The sequence below is a fragment of the Lygodium microphyllum genome, chromosome 27 (genome assembly GCF_053477565.2).
Source record: "Lygodium microphyllum isolate KBCC chromosome 27, Lygodium_microphyllum_v1.1.10, whole genome shotgun sequence".
In the NCBI taxonomy this organism is placed as follows: Eukaryota; Viridiplantae; Streptophyta; class Polypodiopsida; order Schizaeales; family Lygodiaceae; genus Lygodium; species Lygodium microphyllum.
In genome coordinates, this window is record NC_141161.1 from 93281754 (window position 1) to 93309333 (window position 27580).

The 27580-nt window shown below is 43.2% G+C and overlaps 1 protein-coding gene across 1 annotated transcript in view; it reads left to right on the top strand.

Moving 5' to 3' along the window:
- The window catches only part of LOC148012607 (GTP binding Elongation factor Tu family protein), a 38065-nt gene extending 13791 nt beyond the window's left edge, over window positions 1-24274 (top strand). The window contains exons 2-12 of the mRNA XM_087669093.1: window positions 20123-20198; window positions 20589-20681; window positions 20796-20870; window positions 21016-21120; window positions 21301-21391; window positions 21631-21836; window positions 22329-22412; window positions 22499-22561; window positions 23227-23289; window positions 23448-23688; window positions 23786-24274. Of these exons, the coding sequence (XP_087525219.1) occupies window positions 20123-20198; window positions 20589-20681; window positions 20796-20870; window positions 21016-21120; window positions 21301-21391; window positions 21631-21836; window positions 22329-22412; window positions 22499-22561; window positions 23227-23289; window positions 23448-23688; window positions 23786-23856 (1168 nt within the window). The 3' untranslated portion in view covers window positions 23857-24274. The remainder of the gene's footprint in view (window positions 1-20122; window positions 20199-20588; window positions 20682-20795; window positions 20871-21015; window positions 21121-21300; window positions 21392-21630; window positions 21837-22328; window positions 22413-22498; window positions 22562-23226; window positions 23290-23447; window positions 23689-23785) is intronic.
- The last annotated feature ends 3306 nt before the right edge of the window (window positions 24275-27580 follow it).

A 27580-nucleotide genomic window follows, 5' to 3' on the forward strand; every position in this document is an offset into this window, starting at 1 on the left:
AGAAATGCATAGTTCCCCACAAAGTTGGTTGAAGTATCACTATCAGTAGATTTGTTGGCTAATGTCTCTTGGATAGCTAAACCGGAGTCATTTTCCCTCTCTTTTGCTAATCTCTTACAACATTCATCAATATAGTGATTTGGGTTCTTGCAATAATGACATTTTCCCTTCTTTTTAGACTTTTCTCTATCTTGGACAGCCTTATTTGATGGTCGTGCAATGTCACCCTTTAGTTAATTTTTTGCATTTTGCTTGACTTTTCCTTTGTCTTTGAACTTGGAAAGCATAGCCATATCTCTCAAACATAATGCAACATTCTTTCGAGTTTGTTTCTCTTGCAACAAGAGGCCTTCCAACTCTAACAAATGTAAGGGGCTGTTGTCTCCTCCTCAAAGATAACATCGTGGAAACCAGGATACGACTTTGGAAGAGAGTTCAATGTGATGTTTACCAATTCAATATCTTGAATGATTTCATCCACATTGAGCAGTTGCTTATGCAAATCCTCTGTGTGAGTAAGGTGATTTGTCATGCTATCACCCTCATCCATGTTCACATTTGCCAACTCTCTACAGAGAGAAGATATTCTGGTCTTGTTATGTGCTGCAAATATACACTCAAGTACATCCCATGCTATTTTGAGGTTTTACAAGACCGGATGTGTGGAATGATTGATATTTTTACGGACAAAGCCAATCAAAGAAAGTACCTGTGCATCTTTTGAGTTCCATCTCCTTTGATCCTTGGCAGAAGGGGGAGGAGGGGTAGTAGCACCAACAACTTGTCCTCTAGCATTACGCCAAGGTGTTTGAGGTGCAAGACCTCTTGGTCGCTGCAAATCACCTGCAACATAGTTCCACAAGTTCTTCACTACAAGAAGGTTGTGGACCATAAAACTCCAAAATGGATAGTTTGATCCATCAAGTTTGTCCTCTTGAGTGAGGACACCTGTAACCGGCCTGTTCACTGGGAAGGGCGGTAGTGTACAACCAAAATATATAAATGCTTTCACCCAATTAACAATTGCCCACTTTACCTGAACTTAAAAGACAGAATCAAGAAGAAAAACAGGAAGCTAAAATGCTCCTGTTGCCACACAGACACCCTGTTGGCCCCTAAGTTAGGCGCCCCTTGCGGTATTTCTTTATTTTTAAAAAGAGAGGGAGTACAATGGGCTGTCTTTCACCTATTCTGGGTGAAATTTGGCAGCATAACAATACAATTACTGACCCAAAACAGGCCGACCAGGAAGAGAAACTCTGCCCAAGTTTGAATCTTCTGGTTGGAGTGCAGAATTGACCATTTCAGCCTGCTGTAATTACTGGTTCAGACCTGTTCTGAAACCTGTTTACAACTCATACTGTTCCCTGTACTATTCAGCCCACTGTAATTACTGGTTCAGACCTGTTCTGACACCTATTCTCAGCTCATATTGTTCCTTGCACTGTCCTGCATCATATGGGCCAAGTGCCCCTTGATTCTGACATCAATTGGGCTCTGAAATACCCTCTGAACAGTCCAGAATTAGTTCTGGTTTAGTGCTGTTTCAGATACCTGCTTGGTGAGGTTACCACCCTCACATGTCCCTGCTGGGACAGCAAACAACTACTCCTGTTCCTGGAGAAAAGAGGCTCTTGCCTTATGCAAAAACAACATATTCCACACAGCTGTACCTGAATCAGAAGAAAGGCCCTTGATTCTGCAGCATAACCATACTGTCAGGGAGAGAAAGAGAGAGAGAGTAGGAAGCAAGCTCAGCCCTCTGTGCATCATAGACAAGGTAGACCAGCTCTCAAGAGCTCTCCATCTGCTGCAATCCATCTCCCTTTCACCAAATGAGCCCCCCATGCATTGAAACTCGTTTTTGTGCTGCCCTCTCTCTCTTTTGGGAATCTGTGCCCAAATTGTGACACATGGCATACATGTAACAATTTTCCTGTTTAAACCTTTCGGTCTAAAATTCTCCATGCTCGGTGCAGAATTTGACCTCGGTACAGACCAGAGAATTGATCCTCGTACAAAAACGAAGATAATGACGTGAACAGATTCTGGGGTCCAAAAATAGTAACTCCCTAAATTTTAGGAGTTGCTTCCATTGCATCCCCACTAGTCTTTTGACCATCTGTGCAGACTATGGCTACATCCAGATTTGCAATGTAGCTCAACTGAAAGTGAATTTCCACTGATGACCCCCCATGGACTAATCTCTTGAAGATTTGTCCATCTTCACTTTGAACTAGTCTCTTCCAGGCTAGTTCTTCAACACAGTTGTCCATATACACTTTCACAAGTCTCTTCTAGACCTGTCAAACTATAGTGCCATCAGTCTCTTCCAGACTTGTACTGGACCTTAACTGTCCAGTCTTGACTCACTAGACATTCCTGTCGGTTTCACATACTGGCCATGTAACTTGGGCGTTAAGATTTCAAGAGGGATTCTTCCAAAAAGAAAAACCAAATAAATATGTAATAAAGAAATCAACAAAAAGGTAATAGTTGTCACGGTCTTGTGACATACCTCCCTCTCGAAATCGTAAATGTCCTCGTTTGCATGAATATCATCCATGCTTCCAGCTAACCCAGTGAACTTACACTTGGCAGCACATGCACAACACATACATGCTATCTGTCAACATTGTGAACTGAACACACTGTTAACACATGTATGTTCTAACTGTGAAACTGTTAGCCTGCTCTTATTCAGTCTGAGTTTGTCATCTCCTGGTTGTGAGCTCCTGTGAGAGTCTGACAGGAGACAGAGGAGCTCTGTCAGTGTGTTTTTAGGCTGCTTTAGTCAGCATTCAGCCTTGGGCATTTTACAGCCCAATCTGGGCTGTTTCTGGGCTGACTGCCCATTATTTTGGGCAGTCAGACCAGTTCTGGTCAGTCGGACCAGACCTGGCCATAGTCGGCCAGATCTGGCCAGGTCGGCCAGTTTAGCTGGTCGGCCAGTTTTCTGGCTGGGGGCTATTTATAGCAGCCCCCCCAGTCAGTCCAGTATTCACTCTCTGCAGGTACAGCACTGCTCCCTCCGTCTCCGTCTCCAGCATTGGTGCTGCCTCTGCCTCCAGTCTGTCCTGGTTCCCTCACTGACGCTCCGGGCTGCGTGCAGGGACTGTTCTGTCCATTCCAGTGTATTCAGCATTCATCTCAGTCAGTGCAGACTTTCTTCCTTCATTCTCTGCTTCCTCTCTCCTCTCCTCTGTGTTCGTGTTCTTTCGCTGCGCACTCTCACATGGTATCATCGCTTGATTGAGAGCACGGAGGACGAGAGAAATACCTTTCTGCTGCTGCCCACAGTTCCACAACAGCCAGGCGACTGCTTCAGGCGGCTGCCAACAGGTCCATCCCAGCCAGGCGATTGCATCTGGAGGCTGTACAGCCTGCGTTTGCTGTACACAGGGGCTGCCACGTCATCCAGTGACGCAGGAACCCTGCGTTTGCTGCCAGGCGACCTCCTCTGCTGCAGGGCGACCTTCCTACAGCCTGCGTTTTGCTGTTTTGCAGGTCGCTTCTACCCCCGGCTGCTCCTTTCCTGCAGGGGACATCTGTCTGGGCTTGTTCCCGGCGCTGGTGGTCTCGATTCTGGTGTTCGACATCAGATCTATTTGCGTTTTGCAGATCCAGGTGTTCGTAGGCACTCTCTGCCTGCGTCTTGGTGGTTGGTGACCACATTGTTGGTCCTATTTCGTCAGCGGCACAACTTTCTTTGGTATTTTGCAGATTGGAAGATGTCTTACCAGTTTTCAGGCTTTGAAGACTCAGAGGATGAGCTTCTTTCTCATCATTCCTTTGAGCGGAGGCGGGACTATCGTGAAGTTCGACATCGGGACGACCCTCCTCGCACTCGTCCTTCTTCAGTCCATGCATCTCAGAGGGTTCCCTCTACTGCGAAGGTTTCTTCCGTGAAGACTGCATCAGATGTGCGGATGCCTTCCTTGATTCCCTCTATCCAGGTGCCGATTCTCCCTTCCTTTCCGAAGGACGACAAGTTGGATGGTTCCAACTACTTCCTATGGTCCTGCAAGGTGGCTTGCATCCTTGATACCTTTGACCTTTGGGATCTTGTTTCTTCGCCTATCGACCGACCCCCCATGGATTCGTTCGATGGCACCTCTATGGACCGTGCAGCCTTATGGGATAGGCTCAACTCACGAGCCCGTTCTTTTCTTTTTATGAGTCTCCATGATTTTGTTCTTGTACATGTTCACAGGTTAAAGACCGCGGCGGAAGTATGGACAAAGCTTGCGTCTTTGTATCAGCACAAGACATTTGCCCACAAGATTTCCTTGGAGAAGAAGTTGCGGATGCTCAGTCTTGATGGTTCTTCTTCCATGAAGGGGCACATCACGAAGATGGAGGATATGCGAGGCGAGCTAGCCTCTCTTGGTCGTCTGATATCGTCTGAGGATATGGCGATGATTCTGTTGACTCAGCTGCCATCACCCCGTTATGATGTCTTCTACACCAGCCTCATCACTTCGAGGACCCGTGAGACTCTCCTATGGGAGGAGCTTTCCCCGCTTGTCTTGGAGCATGACGAGCGACTCAAAGAGGTAGGAGCCAATGGCTCCACCAAGGCATTTACGGCTGGCACAGGTGGTGGCAAGAAGAAGAAACAAAAGAAGGAGAAGGCCAAGGACAAGGAGGAGGAAGACAAGAAGGATGCGAAGGAGAAGAAGCCCAAGTGTCCCCATTGTGGGAAGGGCACTCATCCCGAGGAGAAGTGTTGGCAGAAGTATCCCCATTTGAAGCCTAAGGAGAAGGACTCGAAGGCGGCCCCAGCCACAACAGAATCTGCGTTTGTGCATCTCTTTGTTGAGGAAGACACTGCCCTAGCTTCTACCACACAGGAGAAGCCTGGGCTTGTCGACAGTGGAGCATCTTCACATATGACCTTCCGACAGGATTGGCTTCGGGATCTTCGTTCCAGAGGGGGTATAGTCACCATTGGTGACAATTCTACAGTTCCTGTTCGCGGAGTGGGGACTTTACCTATGTTTTCTGACAGGCGGTCTTCCTCCGCCAAAGTTCTCTATGTCCCTGATCTGGGTTTTAACCTATTATCTGTGCATGGTCTTACTCAGTTAGGTACCCGAGTCATTTTTACTCAGGATGCAGTCACAGTGGAGGATGCTTCTACAGGTGATGCTCTTTGGACAGGTACACAGGAGGGTGGGCTTTATACGCTCACAGCCTTGGCTGCGCGGACTTCCCATGAGCTTGGGCTGCTCTGGCATGCTCGGTATGGTCATCTGAACCTCGATTCTCTACGCCGGGCTTCTAGGAGGAAGATGGTGGAGGGACTTCCTGATTTCCCTCCTCTTCACACTTTGTGCCCTAGCTGCTTGAGAGGCAAGCAGCACCGGCAGCCTCACCCGCAGGTTGCTTCTAGGCGGGCTACTTCTTTGCTTGAGTTGGTTCATACCGACCTTTGCGGACCCATGGGCACGGCCTCCCTTGGGAAGGCCAAGTATTTGATGCTGATTATGGACGACTTTAGTCGTTATGTGTGGCCTTATTTCTTGGAGTACAAGAGCGAGGCGTACTCCCGTTTCTGTGAGTGGCAGGTGTTTGTGGAGACCCAAACAACTTCCAAGGTCCGTGGTGTTCGAGCTGATCACGGTGGAGAGTTCACTTCTCATCTTTTCTCTCAGTTTTGCAGGGATCATGGTATTCGGGTGGAGTATTCCCATCCGAACACACCATCAGAGAATGGTGTGGTGGAGCGTGTGAATCGGACCATGCTTGAGATGGCCCGATCTATGCTGGAGCATAGGAGTCTTCCTCATTTCCTTTGGGGTGAGGCGGTGGCTACAGCAAGGCATATCCGCAACCGCTCTCCGACTTCGGCATTACAGGACCTGACTCCGTATGAGGCTTTCTTTGGCAAGAAGCCTTCCGTGTCCCATTTTCGCATCTTTGGGTGCGATGCTTTTGTCCATGTGGACAAGAAGAAGAGGAAGACGAAGTTCGACTCTAAGTCGCGAAAGCTTATCTTCGTTGGTTATAGCACGACCACGAAGGGATATCGGCTCTACGACCCGACGACTCGGCAGGTTGAGGTGAGCCGGGATGTGATCTTTGATGAGGCTTCGGCCTCTGAGGATCCGATTGATGGTTCTATTACAGATGTTTCTTCATCATCGACGGACCCCCCCCCACCCTCTCTCCCTTCACTTCCTTCCAGGATGCCTCTTAGCACCCCCCCAGTTCCTCCTACCTCGGCTTCTCTTTCCCCCTTGGTGGGTGTGCCTTCGTCTTCTACGAGCTCTTCTTCCGCCACTTCGGGATCTTCACAGGATATAGAGCCTTCTTCAGATGCGGAGGATCTACCTTCACTCGGTGAGGGGGAGTCCCTCTCCGATTTGGGTGCTTTACAGGTTCCGGAGACCCCCCGGTCTCCCTCACAGCCGACGGAGTCTCTCCGGATTCCTTTGTGGTATCGCCGGCTCATGCAGGATTCAGGTGTTACTCACTTTCCTGCTTCTTCTACAGGTCCTCGTCGCTCAGCACGTTTACAGGCCCAGCGGGACAGTTCACTATGTGTGAACTATGCTCTTATGTCACAGATTCTTCAGGATTCTGAGCCTTCCACTGTGGAGGAGGCTCTTGCACAGGATATTTGGAGACAGGCTATGCAGGCCGAGCTCGACTCCATCGAGCGAAACCATACGTGGGAGCTTGTATCGCGTCCCGCGAAACGGAAGGTGATTGGTGTGAAATGGGTCTTTAAGACCAAATATCTTGCAGATGGCTCCTTGGACAAGCATGACATGACGGATCTAGGGATCCTTCACTTCTTTCTTGGTCTGGAGATCTATCAGATGGCACAGGGCATTTTTATCTCGCAGCACAGGTACATCTCTGAGCTTCTTTCGGAGTTTGATATGGCTGAGTGTCGGCCTATCTCATGCCCTATGGACCCTGAGTCCAAGCTTTTGACAGCTGGAGTTCCTCTTACCGATCCCACCCGTTACAGGTGCCTTGTCGGCTCTCTTATCTGGCTACTTCACACTCGGCCGGATATCTCTTTTGTGGTGGCTTTATTGTCTTCCTTTATGCAGACTCCTACCCAGGATCACTGGCAGGCGGCCTTGCGGGTTCTTCGCTATTTGCAGGGGACTCGATCCTTTAGGATCATGTATGGAGATGGGATTACCCTTTCTGGATGGAGTGATTCTGATTGGGCAGGTGATGTGGATTCGCGACGCTCCACTACAGGTTATGCTTTCACCCTTGGATTTGGTGCTGTCTCTTGGAGCAGCAAGAAGCAGCCTACTGTGGCACTTTCTTCTACAGAGGCTGAGTATCGGGCCCTATGTTCGACCGCTATGGAGGCAGTTTGGCTCCGTCGCTTACTCGCGGAGATTGGCTTTTCCCAGACCGGACCTACAGAGCTGCGCGTGGATAACCAGAGTGCTCTTGCTCTGGCCAAGAACCCGGTGTTTCATGCTCGTACGAAGCACATTGAGGTTCAGTATCACTATGTTCGAGAGCGGATCGTGGATTCGGAGCTGGTGGTGGTCTATTGTCCTACTGCGGCCAATTCAGCTGATCTCTTTACGAAGCCGTTGCCTCAGGCTTCTTTGCTTCATCACATGCGGTTCTTGGGTCTTCAGACTCTCCCAGGCGTTGAGAGGGGGTGTTAGCCTGCTCTTATTCAGTCTCAGTCTGTCATCTCCTGGTTGTGAGCTCCTGTCAGAGTCTGACAGGAGACAGAGGAGCTCTGTCAGTGTGTTTTTAGGCTGCTTTAGTCAGCATTCAGCCTTGGGCATTTTACAGTCCAATCTGGGCTGTTTCTGGGCTGACTGCCCATTATTTTGGGCAGTCGGACCAGATCTGGCCATAGTCGGCCAGATCTGGCCAGGTCGGCCAGTTTTCTGGCTGGGGGCTATTTATAGCAGCCCCCCCAGTCAGTCCAGTATTCACTCTCTGCAGGTACAGCACTGCTCCCTCCGTCTCCGTCTCCGTCTCCGGCATTGGTGCTGCCTCTGCCTCCAGTCTGTCCTGGTTCCCTCACTGACGCTCCGGGCTGCGTGCAGGGACTGTTCTGTCCATTCCAGTGTATTCAGCATTCATCTCAGTCAGTGCAGACTTTCTTCCTTCATTCTCTGCTTCCTCTCTCCTCTCCTCTGTGTTCGTGTTCTTCTTTCGCTGCGCACTCTCACAGAAACATGGCAGACTATCATCATGTGAATCCAGATATAGTGGCCGGTATACCACAATGATATCCCCATAGTGGTAGTTTCTCATTTGATGACTCCACATCACCCTGACTAGAGATCTAGTGGCCGGTACATCAAAATGATATCCCACTGAGTCAATTCACAAAATACATACTCGATCGAGTAACCAGTGTTACAACATGTATTCAATTCAATAGAAGTAAAACCTGTATTCTTGCAAGCAATACTTACTTCTTTAGCACTGAGAAAACCATATGAACACAATAAGTGTTAACCTGTACAAAATTTGTTTCTGTACATATTTTCTTTCTTAAGCAATTGTCACTTTGACAATCTATTTCAGCTTAGAGATACAAGGGGTCAAGGTAGATTGCAAGCGAAATGCTTCAAGATAAAGTTCCAACACATTAGGTGACTCTGCAAGTTCACCTTCGTCCATCCACTTAGCATCTATAGCTGGATAGTTCTTGAACTTAACCAAATACCTTCTAACAACTTTGCCTTTCACTTTCCTTTCCTTGTGTGCCAGTACCTGTTCTAGAACAAGAATTGCATCGAGTTCCTCAACTTCGGGCTGTTCCTCAAGTGGCATATCTTCTAGCACATCACCCACATAAGGTCTAAGAAGACTTACATGGAAAGCATTATGAATCTTCCAATTGTTAGGCAATTTCAGCCTATAGCAGACATCACTAATCTTCTCTGTTACTTGAAAAGGCCCATAGTATCGCATACTAAGCTTAGTGAAAAGACTTTCCTTGCCTTTCCGCTTCTTTAAGCGTGCCTTTTTAAACCGCAACAATACCCAATCTTCAAGTGAAAATATCAATTCACGACGGTGATGATCAATAGCTTTCTTTTGCTTTGCCTGAATCCTTTCAAGGGCATGCTTAACTTTCTGATACATTTCACCCATACTCTGCACATACTGATTTGCCTGAAAGATCTTATCCTTTGTATGTAAAATGGGAGGAACCTTTTTACCATCTTCAACAATTTCAAAAGGGGCTTTGCCTGTTGACGAATACACAATATTATTGTATGCATACTTGGCCAAAGGCAAATACTGCTCCCACTTTGACTTGTGCTCTGCCACATAGCACTTAAGCAGATCCAAGACAGTAGAATTTGCCTCTTCTGACCGTCCATTAGTCTATGGATGAAATGACGATGAGAACTTAAGCGTTGTGCCCATGTTCTCAAATATGCCTCTCTAGAATAGACTTGTCATCCGTGGATCACTGTCACTGACAATAGACTGTGACATACCATGATACTTGAAGACATTGCACATAAACAAACGTGCCATCTGATCTGGTTTTATCTTCTTCCTGATAGGAATGAAATGAGCCTGTTTGCTAAACTTGCAAATAATAGTCCATATCCCATCATTTTCTGTCTGTGTCCTTGGAAGATCAAAGATAAAATCCATAGCTATGCTTTCCCATGGTTTATCTAGAATAGGCAATGGCTGTAAAAGCCCTGGTGCTTTTTGCCTGTCAAACTTGACCTTTTGGCAAATCAAGCACTGCCGCACAAAAGCATCCACGTCTCTTCTCAAAGTAGGCCAATAAAAGAATGTCTCTACTGCTTTGACTGTTGCATCAATACCACGATGCCTTGCATATGGTGGAGAATGACTCTCTGTGATAACTTTCCGTCTCAGTGGCATAGTCACACATAGTTTACCATGCATCAACATGAAATCATCCTTGAGAAGATAATACTCATGATGTTGTCCATTGACAAGCTGATCAAAGATCCTTGCAAAATCTTCATCATCAGCATACTGTTCCTTCATATCATCAAGCTCATGATGATAAGGAATTGACACAGCTGAAATTTGTGGCTTCCTTGACAAAGCATCAGCCACAACATTATTTTTGCCTTCCACATGCACAATCTAAAAATGGAACATTGACAAAAAGTTTGCCCAACGCATATGCTTTTTTGATAGCTTAGTCTGAGTTAAGAAATAACGCAATGTTTGATGATTTGTTTGGACAACAAAATCTGCCCCAAGTAGGTAGTGTTTCCAACTAGAAAGCGCATGAATCACAGCCATTAATTCTTTCTCATAGACCTGCATAGTCTTTTCTGGCCCTCGCAAGATTCTGCTTTCAAAAGCCACTACCCGGCCATCTTGCATTAGCATTGCACCAATGCTATTGCCACAGGCATCACATTGGACAACAAATGACTTCCTAAGATCTGGCAGGATGATCATTGGACTAGAAGTCATATTTTCTTTAAGAAGATTAAAAGCTGAAATCTCTTTCTGTGTCCATTGGAAAGAGACTTCTTTCTTCTGTAAAGCATGTAAAGGTGAAGCTATCTCTGCAAAATTGCGAATGAACCTCCTGTAGTAAGAACACAAACCCAGGAAGCTTCTAACATCATGGACAGTCTTCAAATCTGGCCATGTTCTAATTGCTTCAACCTTAGCAGGATCCATTCGGACACCATCCTTTGACACTATGTGCCCCAGAAACTGGACTTCTTCCAAGAAGAACTCACTCTTCTTACCATTGATAAGCAACCTATTACTGCAAAGCTCATCAAAGACTACTTTCAAGTGTTCTCTATGTTCCTGTTCATTCTTTGAAAAGACAATCATGTCATCAAAGAATGTACCAACAGACTGCCTGTATGGACGAAGAATCCTGTCCATCATTCGATTAAACGTAGCAAGAGCATTAGTAAGTCCAAATGGCATTATCGAGAACTCATAGAGACCAAACGTGGTCCTAAATGCAGTCTTATGCACATCCTCTTGCTTAATCCTGATCTGATGGTATCCACTTTTCAAATCTATCGTGCTGAAAATTGACGCTCCTTCCAAACGGTCAAGGATGTCGTCAATTCTTGGAATGGGGAACCTATTCTTGATGGTACTCTTGTTCAACGCACGATAATCTATGCACATGCGCCAAGAGCCATCCTTCTTTTGCACTAAGAGCACTGGTGAGCAAAAAGGAGATGAACTTGGCTGAATCAGCCCTTTTCCTAGCAGCTCATTCACTTGGCTCAATATCTCTTTCTGTTGGGCTGCACTAACCCTATACGGAGGTCTATTTGGTGGGCTACTGCCTGGCACCAAATCTATTGCATGATCCTCAGACCTCTCTGGTGGCAACTGTGATGGTAATGAGTTAGAAAAGCAATCACTGAACTGAGACAAGAAAGCAGACCTGTCTCTATCTAACATAGATAAATGTGACTCATCATTATCCTTGACATCACGTGCAACAATCAAGTACGCAAAAAGATGATTCTTTATTACAGATGTAATGGCAGAAGCCGATACAATAGGTATAGACTCTCCTTTAAGCTTCACATCAAGCACATGAGTCTTTCCTCTATGTTTCAAAGTCAGTGTCTTGTTAAAGGCATCCAACACACCATGCTTTCTGAACATCCATGGCATTCCCAACAAGACATCACAACCTTCAAGTGGCATGATATAAAATTCTTCTGCATCAACATAAGACTGTATATGAAGACGCAGCTTTCCAAGAATGGGTATCATAGACTCTGAGTGGCCAGGACATGCTAACCCTGCCTCTGATGTGTAGTCCATCTCATCTGCTCTGATGCCCAAAGTAGAAACCAACTTTGGTGAGATAAAGTTTGCCTTAGCTCCAGGATCAAAGAAAATGAGTACATGTTGATCCCGAACTTTATCCCAAGCTCTGCAGAGCTCATTAGCATCCGAGTGTGGCTTGTCTCCCAGCATATCTGGCACTAAACCTGCTAAAGGCTTGGGCTTCTTTCCTTTCCTGTCCTCTTTATCATCATCAGTTGATCTCTTATTCTTGTTCGGACAGTTAGACGCAATATGACTAGTCTGCTCACAGATAAAGTTCGGACAGTTAGACGCAATATCATCATCAGCTGATGCCCAAAGTAGAAGCCAACTCTGGTGAGATAAAGTTCGGACAGTTAGACGCAATATCATCATCAGCTGATGCCCAAAGTAGAAGCCAACTCTGGTGAGATAAAGTTTGCCTTAGCTCCAAGATCAAAGAAAATGAGTACATGTTGATCCCTAACTTTACCCCAGGCTCTGCAGAGCTCATTAGCATCTGAGTGTGGCTTGTCTCCCAGCATATTTGGCACTAAACCTGCTGAAGGTTTGGGCTTCTTTCCTTTCCTGTCCTCTTTATCATCATCAACTGATCTCTTATTCTTGTTCGGACAGTTAGACGCAATATGACCAGTCTGCTCATAGATAAAGCATTCCTCTCAGCCATTAAAGCCTTTCTCTCTTCAAGAGACTTGTGCACAAAAGGTTTCTTCTGGTCCTTTGGCTGCTGTCCAAAGAACTTGGCTGGCTTCTTCTTGAACTGCCAAGATTTACTTGTGCTTTGAGAAATCTGAGAAACTTGTTTACCAAATGCCTTCTTTGCTGAAAAAATTTCAGATTTCTCTTGTTTAATGCTGCCCCAAAAACCACTTGACTGTCCCAACAATAATGCATTTCTTGTGGTAGCATTCTCAATTAACCAAGTCAAAGTGGTGACCTTTGTCTTTGTACAGTAATTCCGGAGTTCCTTGGGCAGCCCGCAGCAATATTTCTCTATCTGCTCCGTCAATGGCACAACCCTGTAAGAGGTGAGTGGAAGCAAAGCCTCCCAAAACTTCTTGTTATAGTCTTCCAGATCCTTGCATTTAGATGCATCCAAATTGTGCCAAGCTGACATAACATCAATCTCAAATTCATTGGTCAACCAAGCAGAAGCAAATACTTGCTTGAAGTAAGTCCAAGTGGCAGGAGCTTGTCCTTGCATCAACAGTGTACTCCACCACTGACTAGCATTTTCCTTAAGAAAGGTAGCAGCTTTCCGAACCTTAGAAGGCTCTGTAACGTTCCCTCCTGCAAATGCGTCATCAAACTGCTATAAGAAAGAGAGAGCCTTAGTTCTATCTTCAAATCCTCGAAAAATGTCTAACTGCACGGTTGCACCATCTTCCTTGTATGGCATTGGCTTCTCGTGAACCATAAAAGGGTCCGTAGGATATGCCTGTAACATAGGAACACTAACAGGTGGCATGGAAGTTGCCGGACCACTGACTACAGGGCTTGTAGACACAATACTTGCTTGCTGATTTTGATAAACCAGCCATACCAAAAGTGCCCTGTGGCATGCCAAAACTGCCCTGAACTCCCTGAAAGCCAGGCTGCATGCCTATATTGCCATACATGGGGTTTGGCATAAAACCTTGCGTACCCCCAAACACTGTTCCTGGTACATACATCTGGTTTCTAGGTGCATAACCAGCCATACTCTGAAATACAGATCCACCTCCAAAATACCCAGGATGTACAAAGGTCGGTGGGAAAACCTGTGGTAAAGCCTAAAAACTGTTTCCTTGTCCATTTAAACCAACATTTGGCTGCTGTAAAGTGGCAAACTGAATTGGCAATGCCTGTGTAACTAGCGTTTCCGCCACCTGTTCCTGGACAGTCGGAACCAATCTTGGAGTCTCCATTGACTCCACAAGCTGCCTTGGTATTTCCACTGAATTTGCAGCATGCTTACCCTTATCCTGGACCTCTACTGGATCCAAAATCTTTGTAGATTGCCCAACTTGCTGTAAAGAAAGAGAGGGCTGCATAAATGCCAAAAACCTTGGATTCTGCATCACTTGAGTAAACATACTCACAGCAGCAACTAACTGAGTCTTGAAAATGTCTTCATCCATAGAAGAAGCCGTAAGAACTTGTGGCTCAACCATAACAGGAGGAGTAACAAACTGTGGAGGTCTAGAAGACTCTCCTACCTCATGAACAACAGGGATCTCCTGTGATGAATACGCTTCCTCTCTGGTGTCTTCCTTTCTATCAGCCATAATGCACAATTCTGTGTCTTACACCCAAACAAACCCTGGCTCACTCTTTAAGGAAAAAGTGATTCGATCCCGGCAGTGGAAACATGTAACTGGCCTGTTCACTGGGAAGGGCGGTAGTGTACAACCAAAATATATAAATGCTTTCACCCAATTAACAGTTGCCCACTTTACCTGAACTTAAAGACACAGAATCAAGAAGAAAAACAGGAAGCTAAAATGCTCTTGTTGCCACACAGACACCTTGTTGGCCCTAAGTTAGGCGCCCCTTGCGGTATTTCTTTATTTTTAAAAAGAGAGGGAGTACAATGGGCTGTCTTTCACCTATTCTGGGTGAAATTTGGCAGCATAACAGTACAATTACTGACCCAAAACAAGCCGACCAAGAGGGGAAACTCTGCCCAAGTCTGAATCTTCTAGTTGGAGTGCAGAATTGACCATTTCAGCCTGCTGTAATTACTGGTTCAGACCTGTTCTGAAACCTGTTTACAACTCATACTGTTCCCTGTACTATTCAGCCCACTGTAATTACTGGTTCAGACCTGTTCTGACACCTGTTCTCAGCTCATATTGTTCCTTGCATTGTCCTGCATCATATGGGCCAAGTGCCCCTTGATTCTGACATCAATTGGGCTCTGAAATACCCTCTGAACAGTCCAGAATTAGTTCTGGTTTAGTGCTGTTTCAGATACCTGCTTGGTGAGGTTACCACCCTCACATGTCCCTGCTGGGACAGCAAACAACTACTGTTCTTGGAGAAAAGAGGCTCTTGCCTTATGCAAAAACAGCATATTCCACACAGCTGTACCTGAATCAGAAGAAAGGCCCTTGATTCTGCAGCATAACCATACTGTCAGGGAGAGAAAGAGAGAGAGAGTAGGAAGCAAGCTCAGCCCTCTGTGCATCATAGACAAGGTAGACCAGCTCTCAAGAGCTCTCCATCTGCTGCAATCCATCTCCCTTTCACCAAATGAGCCCCCCATGCATTGAAACTCGTTTTTGTGCTGCCTCTCTCTCTCTTTTGGGAATTTGTGCCCAAATTGTGACACATGGCATACATGTAACAATTTTCCTGTTTAAACCTTTCGGTCTAAAATTCTCCATGCTCGGTGCAGAATTTGACCTCGGTACAGACCAGAGAATTGATCCTCGTACAAAAACGAAGATAATGACGCGAACAAATTCTGGGGTCCAAAAATAGTAACTCCCTAAATTTTAGGAGTTGCTTTCATTGCATCCCCACTAGTCTTCTGACCATCTGTGCAGACTATGGCTACATTCAGATTTGCAATGTAGTTCAACTGAAAGTGAATTTCCACTGATGATCCCACATGGACTAATCTCTTGAAGATTTGTCCATCTTCACTTTGAACTAGTCTCTTCCAGGCTAGTTCTTCAACACAGTTGTCCATATACACTTTCACAAGTCTCTTCCAGACTTGTCAAACTACAGTGCCATCAGTCTCTTCCAGACTTGTACTGGACCTTAACTGTCCAGTCTTGACTTACTAGACATTCCTGTCGGTTTCACATACTGGCCATGTAACTCGGGCGTTAAGATTTCAAGAGGGATTCTTCCAAAAAGAAAAACCAAATAAAATATGTAATAAAGAAATCAAGAAAAAGGTAATAGTTGTCATGGTCTTGTGACGACACCAATGATGTTGCTTTGATCATTGGTCCCTTGACATGCCATGCTGTTAGTAATGGACAAGAATTTGCGACCAAGTACTTCTCTGTTGAAGTATAGATTGTACTCCTCAGAGTACCAAAAATCTCGTTGGGATTATGCAACAAGTACCAAATTGTCACACAAATGCCAAAGTGTGCCCAATTTGATCCAAATCAACACTCAGCCAAGAAATAACAGTAATGCACTATTGTAATACACTTGCCTTGTAATGCGTGCCCTCAAAAGTATAAATTATAGCAACTTCATGTTGATTCTTTCCAAAATTATTGCATTTTTTCAAAATTTTTTGCTGAATTTGATTTTAATAACAATTAAATGTTGTTGTACCACTTGTTTGTTGCCTTAAAATGCATGTTGGGCAAATGCCCCAAATTTCTTCCTAAAATTTTAAAGAAATGAAAGAAATTTGTACCTTACAACTTGAATTTTTGTAGTAATGTCACCTTGGGGTGCATGCCAACAGCAAATAGTTGTTGGAATCTGCCTCGTGATGTATGTTGGAGCCTCTAGGATAAAAAATCCCAAATTCCTTACACAAATGTCGATGAAATTGTGCAATCTCGGTGTTTCCAATGAAGATTTGCACGTGGGACTGCAAATCGGGCAAAAGCCTTGGAATATTTGTTGGGAATGTCAAAGAAATTGTGAAATTTCCTCAAATTGGTTGTCAATTTGAACTTTAGGAGCAAAAATTGACATAAGCCTCTAATTTTGGATGGCACAAGTTGAGATTCAGAAAGAGATGGCCAAAATGGACAGGAAATTGCAAAACTTTTGAAAAAACCCTAAATCTGAAAATTAGAGTTTTTGCACTTGTAGGGTTTGTAGAAAATCGTAGGCAGGGTTGAGAATATGGTGGGCAGAGGTGAGAAAATAAGGGGTTTATTTGAAAATAGCAGCAACTCCATAACATTAGCTCCTCGGGCTGCACGTAGGGCTAAATAGTAGCAACTTGTCCTTCTTTTCCTTAGGTAGAGAGCTGGTTGACAGCAACAGGACCTTAGGTGGGGCAGCATTGGTTGACGGTGGGTGAACTGAATTTGCACGTAGAACTTGCTTTGATACCAAATGTCAGAAAATGATCGCCAGCTATGGAGGAGAGAAAAGAGAGACAATAAGTATGTTGAAGCAAAAGAGTAGAGTGTACTTGTTGAACTGAAAGAATGAGAATGAAAGGTACAAGATGGGTCTAAGATAGACCTAGCTCTAAGTCAACTAGAGTTAACTGACTCTTAACTCTAACTCGGTGACATAACTTATAACTTGAGTTGTGTTCACACTGAGAACTAGAAAAGAACTAAAGACTAAAACATTGGGCATTGCCCATAGAATTGGCAAATTCTAACAGGGTGCCTGTGAGGGTTGATATTAGCATTCAAAGTAGGGCAGCAATCAATTTCAAGCAGTTTTGGTGACAGAATTTTGAGTTTTCTCTCTCTCTAGCTTTCACTCTAAATATTTGGGGTTGTTTATCATTATAGTATGAACAATTGAGATTTTCATGAAATTAGCTAGTGGAGGGATAGCTTTGAATGTGCTGTTCATTCTACTCTCTAGGACCGGGGTTGATTGATTTACTATTGTTGAATAGGGTATGCCACCTCCTTGGACATCCGGATGAGCACTAGTAGCATTGGTCATAGTGGTCATGAAGTGGCTTAGTGTGAATGTATTGAGGGCACGTTGGGGTTAGGGCAGCCAAGTTTTGTTTATAGCACTTAAGGCTCTATTGTACACATCATTGTGTGATCACCACTCTTGGACTATTGGCTGGTAGGTTGACATGTTTGTACAGTGAGATGGTGTGGACCGATGGTATGGGATGTCGGTCATTGGGACGTGGTCTTGACTTGAAGCACTACTAGCTTCTAAGCTTGGGGTGTGCCCATTTTGACTCTATGGTTGGGAGGTGAGTTTGATGTCTTATTCCTCCAGATATGTGGATATAACTTGTGTGTTGTCTTGTGTGCAAGTGGATCCTAGGTGGATGTTTTATATTTATCATAGCTCAAGGGGGTGAAAATGCAATGTGTGGTTGAATTTTTACTCGAAATGGAGAAGATCGTAATGATTGTGAGGGAACACATTAAGACAGCCCAAGATTGTGCCACGTTTATGTTAACCAACATCGCACTCCTTGAGAGCTCTAGGAGGGCATGTGGGTTTATCTTAAAGTCCTAGGATTGTAATTCAATGACTATTGGCAAGTGTTATAAGTTATCCTTCTTGTGGCTCTTTCTAGATTACTAATAAGATAAGTAGAGTCTCCTACGAGCTTGGTTTACCTTTGGAAATCCTAGTTTATCTTGTGTTCCAGTCCAAGCACAATCTCCTTCTGCTGCATAGATTTCAGCTTTTGTACATTCACATGGCCAATCTGCTTATGCCATATCTCAACATCCCGTATAGCACCATCCTCATGTGCAAACATGGCTACTTTCAATTTTGGAATTGACGCATCAAGAGTAAAAATTCTGCCATCTCTTCGGCCTCTAGCAATCAATTTGTAGCCATTACCATATTCTTCAACAAAGCATCCATCTCTATTAAATCTCACCTATAGATTCTGTTTTGCCATCTGTCCAATTGACAAAAGATTCTTGGTTATTGTAGGTACATGTAGTACATCATGTATGCTCTTTTTCTTGCCATCAAGCATCAACAACAGAACAATTCATGTGTGCTGAATGTCATATTGCGTGTCATCCCTAGTACACACATAACCACGTAAAACGTGAGTTGTTTAAAAGGTGAATTGATAGTTTTGATTGAGGAAGTCTTGTGACTCAAGGGCACTACTTGATATATTTCACTCGAGCCCAAATACGTTCTTGACCATAGGATTGAATGGTCCCATTGGACTGTTTATCTTGAGTATCTAGTCAACTGGAAGAGTCGACTAGAGGTAGAGGTTACTTGGGGGTTGGTACATTCATTTGAGAGTCGCTTTTCCCACTTTGTTCGTGAGGATATTGTTGAAAACAGAAATCATTCATAAGGGGAGAAGTGTTACATCCTTGGACATCCGGATGTGCACTAGTAGCGAATGCACTAAGGTCATGAAGTGACTTAGTGCGAATGCACTAAGGGCACTTTGGGGCTAGGGCAGCCAAGTCCCATTCATAGGACTCAAGGCCCTATTGTGCACATCATTGTGTGATCACCACTCTTGGACTCTTGGCCCACAGGTGGACATGTCCGTACATAGGGATGGTGTGGACTAGTGGTATGCGACACTAGTCCTTCGGATGTGGTTGTGACCTGGAGTGCTGCTACTTCCAATTCTTGTTTTTTTTTTGGGGGGGGGGGGGGGGTGGGTGAGCCTGTCTAGCTCTATGGCTTGGAGATGAGGCTGATGCCTTGTCCCTTCATATTCGTGGATGTAGCATGTCGGGTTTGGTGTGTTGGATCTTAGATTGCTGTTTCAGGGAGCTGCCAAAGGATGTTTGATGGGAGAGAGGTCTTTGATTGATTGGCCTTTTGTTGGCATATAAAGATGTCGCGTAATGAATTGTAGGGTTTCACAATATGGCATGTCTTATAGTATTAGCAACAATTCAACAAAAAAGTTTATGATTTGATTGATGTCCGAGCCCTTAGATTACTGCTTGTATGCATCCAAGTTCTCTTTGTCTTATGTGCAGTTTTCATTAGTTTTTTAAAAAGAGAATCTCTCTCTCTCTCTCTCTCTCTCTCTCTCTTATATTTATTTGTTGCATCTACTATACTTAGTAAACAATCTGGTTTTGTTACTTGTATATCTTGCTTGAAGTCTATGCGTCAGCTTGGCTTTGTTACCGTTTGTAAAATGTCATTGATTGGTGAAAGGCTTTGAAAGATCAAGTTTCTACCAACTGTTGCCAGTTAAAACGACCTTCCCTCTGTCTCTCCTTTCTTGATGAAGGGGCATCTGGAAAGTCCCTCCCTCAGAATTGTCCATTTCCAGGTCTTCTGTTTTGGTTTCTGGTTCTGTTTCATTATCTCTTTGAACTATGCAAGGGAAATTAAGAGAAGATTGTATAATGCATGAATACATAAACATATGCAAGGGGGATTGAGAGAAGATATCATAATGCATTAAACATAAGCATGCTCTCTCAGCACACTGCCTTTAAGATTAGCTCCCAACCATCAAGTGAATCTTCCTCAGCATGGTCTTTTCATTTTATTTTTTCAAAAAGAATCAGCATTTTTGCAATCTGATTATTCTTCAAGTTGGATTTTCCTCAGCCTGGTTTGTTTACTTAACCAAAAGATTAGTGTATTCATACTCCAAGGGTGTGCCAAGCTGCACTATCCAAAAGCAGGGTCATGTCTTAAGGTGGGAGGAAGTGAGACAGGGATGGAAGGAGTTAAAATTCTAAGTCAGCTGCTACTTGATTACTTACAGAAAGCCACACATGAACATAGGCACCATTGGACATGTGGACCATGGAAAAACAACTTTGACAGCAGCAATTACAAAGGTAGAAAACTTTTTTATTATCATGCATCCATGTATGTTAAAGCTTTTTCAGGATAATGCTATTAACTTTTTTATGGTTAGGAATTCTTTCTTGTGTATGTGTTCTTATCGCTGCTAGTTGCCTTGGAGGATCTTTGCCTGCATTCTTGTTGATTGCAAACCGATACTTTGATGATTTTATGCAACATATCCTCTATAGCTGTCTGATTGCAGCTTTGCATTGTTTTCCCTGCCCAAACCACACCCGCGCCCCCGCCCGCCCCCTCCCCCCCCCCAAAAAAAAAAAAAAAAAGAGAAAAAAAGACAGAAACATTCACAGCATACAGAAAAAATCCATCTATGTGAGTATCCTATTTGTGCTTAACGTAGCTGTCTTTTAAGCTTTTCTTAGGTACTTGCTGATGAAGGCAAAGCGAAAGCTGTGGCATTTGATGAGATAGACAAAGCTCCAGAGGAAAAGGCTCGAGGCATCACAATAGCTACAGTTACTGATCTTCCAATACTAAGAGTTGCTTTTCTTGTTGCGTTACTTTCTTAATACAACACTTTTAGTCCAGAGATCCTGTGTCGCTAATGTGGCAAATGTCATGTTAGACAGGCTCATGTGGAGTATGAAACTGAAAAGAGGCACTATGCGCATGTGGATTGTCCTGGACATGCAGATTATGTCAAAGTAAGCTTTCCTAACGTAAAATGGTTGTATCACGAAGCTGAATGGCTGGCTTAATTGATATTGAATGTTGAGTTGCTCTAGTTCTTAATGGCATGATTCCATCATCTTTCTTACTACAGATGATCCTGGTTTATGTGTTCAAAAGAATATGATAACAGGTGCAGCTCAAATGGATGGTGGTATTCTAGTTGTTTCTGCTCCAGATGGGCCCATGCCTCAGACAAAGGAACACATACTTCTTGCCCGACAGGTAGCTCATTTTTCTAGTTCATCCTGAATGCACCTAAATTATATAATCTGCAACTATTGTATGGCATGGCTGCTTATCTCACACTCCAACTATGTGTCCTAAGTGGGCTGACAGTATTTCTGTTACATATTTGGTAATTTGATCTTACATTCCTCCAATTCCTGGATGGCATGCCTTCAGGTTGGTGTGCCATCACTTGTGTGCTTTCTGAACAAAGTTGATCAAGTTGAAGATGAAGAAATCCTGGAGATTGTGGAAATGGAGTTGAGAGGTTAGCTTGACTGTCTCTGGTTAGCCAGTTTCTGATGCCAAACTTTGAGATGTAGGGAAAGCTATCAAAATCTTCCAATTTTTTCTGGTTCTTTTTCCTATTTGGGTTATAATACTTGAACATATGGTGGTAGGCTAATTTTGAGATAGTTTTTGGCTTGTATAGTTGACCTGGGTATTCTCTTTCTTAAGAGGCTGGGCAGTATTTTAAATGATTACTTGTACTTCTCTTATTTACAGAGCTGCTTTCTTTCTACAAGTTTCCTGGCGATGAGATTCCTATTGTTAGAGGTTCTGCTCTGTCAGCCTTGCAAGGCACCAATGATGAAATAGGAAAGAAAGCAATACTTAAGTTGATGCAAGCTGTTGATGACTACATTCCTGAACCAAAGCGAGCCCTTGACAAAACATTTCTCATGCCGATTGAAGACATATTTTCCATTCAGGTGTGTCTTTTACACTTAAAGGAACTTAAGAGACTTCTCAACCTTCAGTGCCTTGAACGCTTCTTCAATCTTTATGAAAGCACATTCTTAGTGTTGTTTTTGAGTGACAAGTTTTGCCATCAACACAAGTGACCAGAAAGATGAACAATGTGCTATGGAATTCGGTCAGTGTGCTTTGGAGCGGTCTAATTGTCTACATGTGGTCTGCTATACTCAATGTCTATGTTGGGCCTTGTTCTGTGGAAGTGCAACAACAATGACCTGTGTTTAGAGTTCTCGCCTAGTGAAGATGACGTTGACCTGTTTGAATTTTGAAGGCATATTCTGACTAGTTGCTGTGTATGAAAGAAGGTTCGTGAGGGAAGGAATTTTGATTTTGTGGCTTCTCAATTAACTGAAAGACCAACTGTTGAAAGCACTAGAATACAGCTTTTTATGTGGCACACACTAGCTCTGAAATCCCAAGCACTTAACAAATTTTTCATTTGTCAGGGTCGTGGGACTGTTGTTACAGGCCGTATTGAGCAAGGTGTCATAAAAGTTGGTGATGAAGTGGAAATAGTTGGATTGAAACCGGTAACACCTTGTCCTCTGGTTCCCTCCTGTGGATGGTTTGTGTGTACTATATGCGTGCTTGACACATTGGTTTAACCACACTACAGGCTAACTTGAAGTCAACTGTAACTGGTGTGGAGATGTTCAAGAAGAGTTTAGATCAGGGTCAGGTAAATTTCTTCATCAAGATCTCTGATACCAGAAAAGATGACAGTATTCAAGCATATAATGTGACGTTGCCGCTTGATATATTGTGTATTTAGAGGTTTCCATGCCATCTTTGCGGTTTTAAAGGACTATTAAACAGCTTATATAAGGGTTATTTATAGTGACATTTAAGCTTCCTTTCATAACCACACCATGTTTAGGTGCTTGATTGCACAAGGGAGAGTATTAAAACAATCTTATGATGGCCAGTGGATTGAATTATTTATTGCCTTAGTTCTGCAAAACACTGCGAGGAACTAAGTGATGAAATGACCCTACTGTTTACTTGTATTGCTTGATTAATATTTATAAACTGTGAAGGATGTTGTTTAGGTCCTAGAGCTTGGATCCACTTCTATGTATTTTGTTAGATCAGGACTGAAGTGTCATGTACTTCAATTGTTTACAAATTGTTTTTGAGTCTTGAGCAACTGTGTTCTATTTTGTACTGGAATTGCTCTATATCGAGGTCAGGTGTCCTTTTGATGGATGATTTTTTGGGCTCTTCATATGCTCACAGCTCCCTTCTACTGCATTTATTAGTTATGAGGGTGTGTTGTAGAATTTTCTCAAGTCTTCTTGATCATATGGCTCATTGACAAATGTCTTAATGGTTTGGCAAGGACAGGCTGGAGACAATGTTGGGTTACTTATGCGTGGCTTGAAGCGTGATGATGTGGAGAGAGGTCAGGTAAGGGCTTGATTCTGACTCAGCATCATGTCTTAGCCATTGGTGATTTGTCTCTCCAACTTTTTCTATTTGTGTTTGCTCTCTTTTGATGCTGGCATTTTCTTAAAGACAAAAGTTATCAGCTGCCCTTTTCTGATTATGTGCAATGGCTTTGGAAGGTTGTTAGCAAACCAGGCACTGTGAAGACATATAAGAAATTTGAAGCAGAAATATATGTGCTTACAAAGGAAGAGGGTGGACGTCATACTGCATTCTTCTCTAATTATCGGCCACAGTTTTACATGAGAACTGCTGATATCACTGGCAAAGTGGATTTACCAGAAAATGTAAAAATGGTCATGCCAGGTGACAATGTCACAGCTACGTTTGAGTTAATCATGCCTGTCCCAATTGATGCAGGTAACACACTGCACTTTTTCAGAATGGTGACAAAATATCATGCTTTGCACATTAAAGGTTGTCGATCTATTGTTCTCTTGTGTCTTTACTATTTCAGGGCAACGCTTTGCACTTAGGGAAGGAGGCCGAACGGTTGGTGCAGGTGTTGTGTCAAAGTTGATTGCGTGAATGTAAGAATACATTTTTTCGAGTCAAAGTGAGCGCTTGGGAAATAAGGTCAGCAGAGTGGGAAAATTGTCTCGCATAGCGTAGGTGTACTTTGTTGGTCAAAGCCAAACTGTAATTGGCCAAAAAGGTCCAATTTTTTAGGAGGCTGAGGGAGCATGTTGCATTAGTGAAGCAGCCCGAAAGATGGTGATTATCATCGCCAGGGAATTCAATCTTTTTGTGGGATAATCTGATCATTCTGGCCAGCTATCTTTCAGATAATGCACATACCAGGCAACAATTTTCCCCTTCTAAATATAGAGCTAGTGGAGGTGTAAAGTGAGGAAGTTAGACTGGCAGGGGTTACACCAATCTATGGTTTGTACCCTTCTGCTAATGTGTTAGTACTTTACAGGTGAAATTTGAGCTCCTTCACTTATTTTTTGGTTGATTCACTTTGATTGAAGCATGTCCTTGGTTGCATGCTTCACATCATACATTCTTTGAAGGTTGACACCATGTACCCTAAAAAATATGTTTCTATGAAGGGGAAATGCGCTAAAATATTTAAAGCAGATGCACTTCATCATCAAAATGGTTTATGCACTGCAAACTTTGATTGGACAAAGCTTTGCAAACGTTTTCTTAAAAAAAAAAACGAAGTATATTAGTAGTGAATATTTACGTCAACCACCACCAGTGGCCAACTAAGGCACGTCCCCACCAGTGGCAAACGTTTTCTTTGTTCTCTGCCTTTTGAAGTGCTTGCTTCCACGTGTTGGCGGTTATCATTGTGTAACCAGCTCTGAAGGATTAGATTTTCAAATCATCCATTTCGTGAACCAGTACTGAAATTGTATAGTTGAATGCTCCAAATTCTGCACCCTTAGCTGTTCTTTCTGTTGAAGGGTGCATGTGCATTGCTACTACTGTGTTGACTAGAGGGGAGTTCAGACATTTTGGCAAAGGAGAAGCTTCTACATAAACATTTTGGCAAAGGAGAAGCTTTTACAAAAGAAAGGGTGGCGAGCCTTCCAACACATGGGCATCAGGATACAAATAAAAGCTTTTCATGGTAGTCTTCTCGCACCAGACTTTTGGATTGGTTTGATTTTGACTCATGTTGTTGTTGTGAATGTAACACACTGCCTGATTAGATTGGCTATAAAGACTTTGACACAGATCGTGGTGAGCTCTATCTGAGACTTTTATAAGCCTGTTAATTCGTTTGTGATTATTGATAGTTTATTGAGGTAGAAGACAGTACTGAAATCTTTAGGCTATGCTGAATGTACTTATCACAGAAAATTTCACATGCTTGTCGACAGTTTACTGATTCTTTGTGAAGGGTAGGTGCAGGTAAAGGTAGGGTATTGTAGATTGGTGTGAGATGCTGTGGGAGTGTCTAAATACATGGGCTTGAGCCCTAATGGTACTTATGCATGAGCTGAGTTTTAAGGTGAGACACTAGTGCCTTGCTAATGTACTCTACATGATTGGTTTTTCTAAATTTGAACAGTCTTGTAGCTTAGGTTTTACCCTAGCCCATGGCACAGGGGCAAAACTCAACATCAACATTATTAGTGATGGAGTTGTGAAATGGTCTTATCACTCAATCCCTTGAGGAATATGTCAAGATAGGTTAAAAGGGTAGCAATGCCTTGTTTGTTGATAGTTTGCTGATTCTTTGTGAAGGGCAGGTGAAGGTAGGGTAGGGTATTATAGATTGGTGTAAGATGTTGTGGGAGTGTCTAAATATACAAACCTGAGCCTTAGTGGTGATTGTGCATGAGCTTAGACTTAAGGTGAGACACTAGTGCCTTGCTTTGTATTGTGCTCTACATGATTGGTTTCTCTAAATTTGAACAGTCTTGTAGTGCCTAGCCCACGGCATAGGGGCAAAAATCAATGTCAACATTATAATTGATTGAGTTGTGCAATCGTCTTCTCTCTCATATCCCTTGAGGAATATGTCTAGATAGGTTAAAAGGGTAACATTGCCTTGTTGATGTGCTATTGTATCCACACAATCTCTTTGTGATGGCCATCATGGCTTTGCTAAGTTTCGTGGAATAAGTTGATGTCTCCATGATTGTGAGATTGACTTATTCTTTTGGTAAATGCAGCTTTGGCTTGCTTGCTAGTTTAGTTGCTCATGGCCCTTGGTATGCTTTTCAATATAGGAAGTTGTATTTGAGATGAAGGCAGTGGTAGTTGGTCAAGTGCATACTCAAATCTGGGAATATAGGTGGTGATTTATGAATTGATTTGCTGAGCAACATAGGGGAGATGAAATGGCCATGTGCAAAGTCTTGAGAATGTCACATTTGGTTTTCTTGAGGGCGGGGTGAACATGCCTTTATGCTTTGAGGAATTTGGTATAAATTGCTTCATGAAATGGTAATTTTTTTTGTTAATTCAAGATGTTGGATTATTTTCACATGATCGGGGTGATGTTTAAATGTACACTTTGGTTATCTATTTGCTTGATTTGATGGTAGTGTGTTCATTATTGTACCTACACTATGGGACTCAACAACAGCTCTTTATGGATTATATTGTGAATAACGTTAACTAACTTGAGCTGCCACCCCATGTAGAATAGGTGGGTTGAGGGATGCTGATGCTTGGTTAGAACCCTATGATTTTAGTTTGAGGGTTTTTCTATCGTATTTATGAATTTACTATCTTCAATGTTACTTCAATCAATTTTGAGGGACACGCAATGGTAGTGGTTGAGGTGCACTTGTGGATAGAGTACTTGAATTCCTCTAAGCAGGTGCATCTTTGTGGATACTACTTGAGCACACTCTTGCTTGCCCTTTTCTCTCTTTAGGATGAAGTACCATACATGATTAATTTCATCTTGAGGGTTTCATGTGTTCATAGATCGACATGTTCTTTTGCTACCATGTCTTTTCATTGTGGTTCAATCTTGTCCACTAGTTGGGGAAATGTGGATGTGTCCTCACCTTGCATTTGTAACATGTACAACACCACATGGCTTTGACATATGTTTAAAAAGTGGTGTTTGATTAATATTGATAAAAGAAATACTTCAGCCACACTGTCGACAAGACAATTGAAGATCAATTTGAAGCTTTAAAAAATTTCTTGAAAAGCTAGCTCTCTTCTTCCCCAACTCCTTACAAAGTCAATGGTATAGAGCCCCTTCTTAGCAAATAGCCTAGAGTTCCTAAATCTCTAGAATGTGGCAGATTGAGACCACTCTAATTACATTCCACCGTTCAACTCTACATAGTCGTTCAAATCACCATAATCCCCCAAAAGCGTTTTATAGTTGATTTGCTATATAAGCCAACTTCTTCAATGCATCTCATAGAGTTTTTGTGACAAGCTTCTTACTTCTTGGCACTCCTAAAATAGGTGTTGTAGAGATTCTACATGTCTTTTATATAGTCCACACAGTGGTGATCTCTTGACTTAGGCAATCTCCTAAGTCTACTAAAATGTTTCCAATTGCCTATGAGCATCGAAGAAGTAAATATCCCATGACACATACTTCTATGTATGATGTAGTGTTACATAGCCTCATGTGCTTCCATATATGCAGGACTATTGCAATGTTACTTCAAGTTAAAATGCAATCCTTGTGGGGGAACACGATGGAGGAAAAAGAAGGAAAGAAGACCAATGTGCATTATTCCCATGGATTGCCCCCCCCTCTTTTGTGTTCATGCCCTTAATAAATAAGCCCAACTCAAAGTACATCTCTCTCTCTCTC